Raw genomic sequence first — 7215 nt, forward strand, 5'->3', positions numbered from 1 at the left:
GAGTGAAGTGGAAGTGGAAGTTGCAGTGCGTTGCAGCCATTGTCACTCTGCGGGCGATCGATAGTTATGGTCGTGTCAGACATCCTGTAATTTTGCACTTGCATTGTTCGAAGCGATGCGATGCTACGCGATGTTGGCAACTTGTTGACACTTCATTGAAGCGCAAGTTAATTAAAGTGCCTGGCTAAAAAGAAGAAGAAGACCACCCGGTGTACCATAGAGTGAGAGAGAGAGAGAGCTAAAGAGAGAGATGGGAGCAAAAATTACTTGAAGTTTTTTCATCTTTTCATATTTATTTAAATAATAATAATCTAAGGATTAACATTGATTGAATACTACACAGATATAGGATAGATTAGATATAGATATATATACACAACTATTTAGTTAGAACACTGGGAAACACACTTAGTTAACCACCTCCACACTGCATTCATCACCTTCTTCCGCATCCTCATGCTCCTTCAGATTTGCTTCTTGGGCATCTTCTACAGCGATTTCCACTTCGACCTGTTCCTGCTGCTGCTCCTCGGAGCTATCGTTGCTGCCTCTACTCTCACACGAACTAGAGCTTGATATGCACTCCAGATTATCGGGTTTGACCTCCAGCAAACTGACCTGGGACTCACAACTCAAACGCAAACGTTTCTCGGGTTTCTTCAAGAGTTCCTCTATGGAGTAGGGATTGCGTTTGCGGCTGAGGGAGAGGGCGGCTGGTGAGGATTTGCCGGAATCACAATCACTCAATGCATCACCGGTGGCTCCCGGTGTGGTCAAGTCAATGGAGCTCTCCGATTTGGTGAAACCGCCGCCTCCAATGGCTCCAACGCCCAAGCCACCGCCAACTGTTGTGGTTGCTGCCACAGCGGCGGCGGCTGCTGCTGCTGCTGCCATATTGTGGGGCAAATAGCCACTGCCGTAGGATAGGAATTGAGAGCCAGAGGAAGGACCTGTTGCTCCTCCTCCTCCGCTGGCCTGAGCTGCCTGAGCCTGCATATGGGCCTGGGTATAGTAGAGTATCGAGGGATTCCATAACCAATGCTTATGCAGGGCGGAGTAGCTGAGATCTAAGCCACCCACTTGGCTGGACACGGCACTGGCCAAGCCATGAGGATGTGTGTGGGCATGTGGATGAGTCGCTGGCATCTTGGGAGCTGGTTTAATGGGCAACAAATCACCCATTAGGCCCGGCGGAGCAGGTCGACTAACACCCGGCGCATTGGGTATCGTTGGCATTGAGTTGGTTTTCGTTGTCAAATTATTTCCATATAATTGTCCAGCCGCTGATGAAGCATAGCCCGAAGAATCTCCCCTCCCCTCGCCAACACCCCTGCCATGATTCGATGATCTTCCATCAACGCCAACGCCGGCAGCGGCGGCGGCTGCTGCTGCTGCTGCCGCCGCGGCTGCTGCTGCTGCATTCTGTTGACTCGATGTCATCTCATCCGTCCAGAGACCACTGTTACGTAAGATGCGATTGATGGAACTGATTGAAGGCACCGAGCTGGGATCGCAGACACGTTGCTGTTGCAGCTGCTCACGTATCTCCCAGGCAAACATGCCGCTGTTCTCCTCCTTTAGGCGTATAATCTTCTTTACCACTGTGGGCGTGGCCACTTGCTGCAACGACACAGAGAGAAAGAGAGAGAGAGAGATGTTCGATTAAAAATTTATATTTACTCATGTTTATTATTCAAATTATTCATCCAAATCGAATCTCAATAACATTTTTACTACCTCCTTCCTCTTGTTGTATAATATTTCCCATTCTCGTTATGCCCAAATTGATTGTCTCTGTGAGAATTGTCAAGTAACGGTTAACCCGCTACCAATAACTATTGGCGGTATTCTCCATGTTTTATTATTTGTATCGGTTATTAAACCATACACAATCTTCAGTTTTGACATCACAATAAATCTTTTCGATCATAAACCAAAGTAAACAATTATTAGCAAAAGAAATTGGCAACGGGTTTTTGGTCAAAGGAATTTGGAATAAAATCTGTGTAATCCGTTTGGGATTTCCGTTTGGAATATCTTTCAAGCTTAATATTAATATTTCTTAGCTACTATTCCATTATTACCCAACTGTCAAGGAAATTAACTAATTTAATAATTGCCCATGTAGAAGAAAGAATTTCTCAGTCTTAAAAAAACTTTTATATTTTTTCATAACCATTTTCTCAATTACAAATAAACTTAACTTTTAAGTAGCTGATGAGAATATAAATGCCAAAAGTAAACCGTTCATTCCTCTTTAAATATTATATATATGTATATTACACAATCAAAGTCTTGACTCTGGCATCCTTTTTCTCCATGTATCAATGTTTAAGTTATTTCATTCGATCGATTAGTTAATCATGTCCTAACTATATATTTTATTTGCCTTAACAGATGTATCACTTGCTACTGTACTTACTCGAACACTTTCAGGTTCTTTATGATTCCTTTAACAACTTTTTCTTTCTTACCTAGCTCACCTAGCCTTCTATGTCTATAACAAAGTCACTGTAAATCTCCTTGACGTTTTTGCTGACTTTTATTTGAAATTGGAAGTTTGTTTGGAATACTTTTAAACTGATTTTAAGTGCCCAAAATGAATGCCTAGTACCGCTTCATTAACCGCAATCCTTTTTCCTTATCCCCGACGGAAGTACCTACGTCTTGGCTCAAACTCGTGAACAACAGAAATATTGTTTGAAAGATCTTAATTAAAAGTTTACACAAACTTAAAGAGTTCTCAATAATCTATTATAAGAAACTATGGAAATAGAATAACGTTAAATAATAAAGCAAAACAAAAGACTAGACCTTATAGATATAACATGGACAAAAAAAATCTCTCCTAATAATTTACTTGGACTATAGTCCGTCTCGAAGGGCTTCTCTTTGTAAGGGGAAGGAGCAGCAGGTTTCAAAATTATGTTCCCCATAAAAATCAAGTTGTCATTTTAGTGACAAATTTGAACTCCAAACACTTTCCAGTTGTGAAATATAATTTTCACCAACTAAAGTTAACAACTTTTCTTCACACTAGACCCAAAATGGCAATCTGTTTAACCTTGATTTGATCCAACCCTCGTATGACACTTTGTGACCTGATTAATTGCCGTGAAATTCAATTGTGCCAACGCTCGAACAATTGCTTTAAAATGTTGCACCCAAATGCAACTCACGACATGCAATGCAACCAGACTCATGCCGGTAGCCAGGCCACGCCCCTTTTTGGTGGCTGTCATGTTTCGAGATTTGCATCGGAGCAGCATTTTTGGTTACATATTTATTTTTTGCTTAGCTCGTCGTTGGGGTCGGTTATATGTTAATTTCCTTTTGTAGGGCCAAGAAGGCGCCCTTCTTTTTTTTTGCTCTCTCTCTGACGTGTGACGGGGCAATTCATTAAAAATTCATAAAATGCATAAATATGTTTGCCACTGAAAGGAAGGAAAGGCTGTGGGGGTTCTCTCTCTCTCTCTCTGTTTCTCCGCCCCCCTTCAGCACACTTATAACGCTGATCTTATCGATGAACTACACGCGCTCGCTTTTGTCATGACCGGACAGAAAAGAAAACAGGTAGGAAGGAAACCACAACAACTAAAGGTAATACCAATGTAAGGTAAATAAGTACTCCAAATGTCCTGAACCCTTCTCGTTCAGCCCTTGCCCCCTCCCCGCTTGGGGTGAAACCTCTTTATTGACCCAGCGTAGGTGTTAAATGCGCGTTTTGTTTGAACGAGTGCAGGCAGTTATTGAAAATTTGTGTGGCGGGATGGGGGGAGGGGGGTGTGGCTGCAACTACTGTTAATTAGACATTGGCGTCAAAAGCCGTCGGTAAATAAGGCACCTGAGCCATTGTTGGTTACCCCTAAAAAACAACGTATGGAACATTTACATTTACTCGTCTTCCTCCACCGCATTTGCCACCTCCACCACCCTCGCCTCAAGGGTCTGCTACTAGCCATGAACCGGCGTGATTCGTTCCCTTATCACTTCTGTGGCCAACTATCATCATTGAGACTTTTATTGTTGTCGTCATCATGGTTCATGTGCACTGAATGTGTAAGGTCAGAGGCGGATTTGCTGGCCATGCATTCATATATTTATGGGTAATTATTGATTTAAATCTTCCACTATACATATAGGTTCTTAGCTGGTAACAAAACTCACAACCAAATGAATTCTTTATAGTAATCTTTTTATTGCTTTTAAAGAACTTGTCCATTTTTAACATAATCTTTAAAGTTTCTCCTAAAATTTGACTGTCAAAATAATTTCTCCCCATTTCAGTTGGGTCTTAAATTTTGTATTTTCCATCTCTTTCAAAAGAGACTTGAAACAAACTAACATTTTGTATTAAAAAGAAAAGTAAATATCAAAAATCTACGCCAAATCAAAGGAGCAAAATAATAAGAGCAAAGTTTCAATTAATCTTAAAAGGAATTCTTTGTCTGAAATTTGTGTGCAGCTTGTTTTCAGTTTTATTTCGTATAGTTTCTTAGAATCTAATACCGTTGGTAATGTTTAAGAATTTTGGATAGTGTCGGTCTAGTACAGTTCCAAATTAGGGCTTTCCGATGCACCTAACTGAGAAAGAAGGGCTAAAATAAATCGGCCGAATTTCCATTATATCATTTTTATGCAATGACCAACTCAAAGCCATAAATCATCAAATCAAAACTGTTCATTAATCAACATTTTGTTAACCACATTATAAAACTGCATGTTACAAATTTAAATGTAATATTATTCCCATCAGAAATTTAGACATGAAATGAAATATTTTGTCATTATGGGCCCCCCTTCTGTGTGCTTGGGTTAAGTCCGCTACTGCCTAACCATGGCTAGCCGTGAAGGTAGCTAAACTCCTCTTTTATACGGTAGCTGGCGGTAGCCTAGTCTGTGCCCTGATTGAGCGTGCGAACTGAACAGGTGACCCAGTGGAGCGAGCGAAAGCGTGCTGCTGCTTTTGGCAGCAAATGAGATTGATTTGTTGCGCTCCAACTGACTTTGGGCTCTGGCCCTAACGCCCACGCCCACGAGACCCTCAATCAGCCATAAAAGTTGTCGTTGTCACCGTCACCGGAGACCATTCTAAACAACATGTAAACTAGCTGACTGAGCTTATCTCTTTCTATCTCTGTGTGTCTTCTGTATTTGTGATACTTTATGGATTTACTGCTCTGCGTTTGATTTTTATATAATCGTTTGTTGATTTCATGCCCACATGAACACATAACCACATGTGGTTTCCCGCCCACCCATTCGTTTCACCCATTCGTTTCACTTACCTTGGTCTTGCTACCGCCTATAGAACCAGGACGTATGGAGCCAGTCTCATAGAAGCGTGTTAGAATCTTCGAAACGCAGCCTAATTAAAAAGTTTTCAATATTAGTTTTTCCCCTTCTCATCTCTTAGTCTTTTAAGGCAACTCACCATGCGAGACCAATAGCTGGCGGGATATATCACAGGGTCGGACACCGCAGAGGGCAAGATCAACTATGCGACGACGTACACAATCCGGCAAAGGACGTCCATTCACAAAGACGCCACCCAATTGATTGACACCGGCTTGACCTGCAATCGGAGATGTCAAAAAAAATAGCAGAGGAATAAGTGGAAAGCCAAGGCAAAATAAATCAGTTTATAGATATTGACATAAAATCTTAGTCGGTTGTGTTAGCTTAGCTCACGTTATCAAAACAAAAACACATCCTTCCTTCTATTAAGTTTTGCATATAGCTACAAATCGATAAATATTCAATTCTATTCGAATTATTCCCTTAGGTTGAACAACTTAACTAAAGCAGTTTTGATTTTAAGAAATTCATTGAATTCACTTGAATTTATTCATTATCAACAAGGAAACTCATTTAAATATTGATCCTCAAAATGATTTGACATGTAAAATAAATGGATATAAAATAACTTCAAAAGTATTGACTAACTCTAAGAATAGTTGAAATATATACATATATACTTCAGATAGGAATTTAGATAGCTAACGTTTTAAAAAACCAGAATTCGAATTGCGAAACCTATATCCTATTTAAAGGATTACACCCTATACATAGCGCACTTTAGATCTAATTTTGTCGATACTCAAATGACTTTTTGAAGAATCATAAATTTCAATAACGCAGATTTTGACGTTTTTCTTTGAATCTGATTCGAATGAAAGTTTTCCCAAAAAAAATCTAGAAGTTTTTCTATAAAATAATTCTTATAATTTTAAATCTTTCATTATAATAATGCTTTGAGAGAAACAGATCTATTTGAAATCCATCTAAATTGGCAATTCTTTTCTATAATTTATGGTTCAATTTATCGACCCAAAGATAGTCATCTCTGCTAGAGTCCATCTGTCACCAGATCTATTAGTCAACTAGAAAATGCTGTCATTCTGGATTAACCCAGTTTGTGTCTAGGAAAAACTTTTCTAAATTGTTCCCCCTAGTGTAAATTTCTCACTTAAAACATTATTTAATTGTCGGCAAGCAGACAGAGTATAATTAGAGCTCGTAAAGTCTAGTGTTAGTTCCTACATTTTAACAATCGGAATGAGGCGAAAAGATTTACTAACTCGAGAATATTTTGTCAAGTGCTCGAGCATGTTGACTTGGCTAATCTTAAACCCGTGCCAGAGCATCATTTAGCCATCATCATCACACGCTCATAAACTGGGCCTGCCTCTCGGGTGGGGCGTTTTTTTTTTCTCGTTTTTCGTTTTTGGAGTAATAACCGTGCCCAACTCAACGCTTTTTATTTGGGTTGAAGCATTTTGCAATTAATGAAGTGCGAATTTTATGATGGCTGCCATGTCGGTTGCTCCATTTGAATGTATTTTGGGTAGGTATTTAGGTATTTTTGGCGCCCTCCCCCCTCTCAATGAAGTGCCTTTTGTCTTGGGGTTTATCTTACAATCAGTCGGTATGTTCATTAGGCCAGTTGGTTTAGGGCTAACTCACCTGTATGTGGCATGTTGAAATCGAAGCCACCGACAAAAATGCTTTTTGGTCAACAATTCAATCCAAAGTATTTCTTCTTTTTTTGTTTTTGTTTAATAGTTAATCGTTGAATTTTAATCAAATTTCAAGCAAGAACGCCATAAAATGAACTTCAAATCGAGCTCTGTCTCCCTCTCCTGCGTTGGATGGATGGATGGATGGATGCTGCTTCTGATGGATGGCTGGCTGACTGGCTGGCTGGCGGATGAT

The 7215-nt window shown here is 40.0% G+C and overlaps 1 protein-coding gene across 1 annotated transcript; it reads right to left on the bottom strand.

Annotated features, from left to right (window-relative positions):
* Nucleotides 1-401: 401 nt before the first annotated feature.
* On the bottom strand, nucleotides 402-6979 carry LOC6639656 (paired box pox-neuro protein). The gene is made up of 4 exons (XM_047009947.1): nucleotides 6967-6979; nucleotides 5435-5575; nucleotides 5289-5368; nucleotides 402-1620 (listed from the first exon to the last, which is right to left on the bottom strand). Exons 1-4 carry the CDS (start codon nucleotides 6977-6979, stop codon nucleotides 409-411), a joined length of 1446 nt encoding a protein of 481 aa, XP_046865903.1. The 3' UTR covers nucleotides 402-408.
* Nucleotides 6980-7215: the final 236 nt, after the last annotated feature.

The sequence above is a fragment of the Drosophila willistoni genome, assembly GCF_018902025.1.
Source record: "Drosophila willistoni isolate 14030-0811.24 chromosome 2L unlocalized genomic scaffold, UCI_dwil_1.1 Seg196, whole genome shotgun sequence".
Taxonomy (NCBI): Eukaryota; Metazoa; Arthropoda; class Insecta; order Diptera; family Drosophilidae; genus Drosophila; species Drosophila willistoni.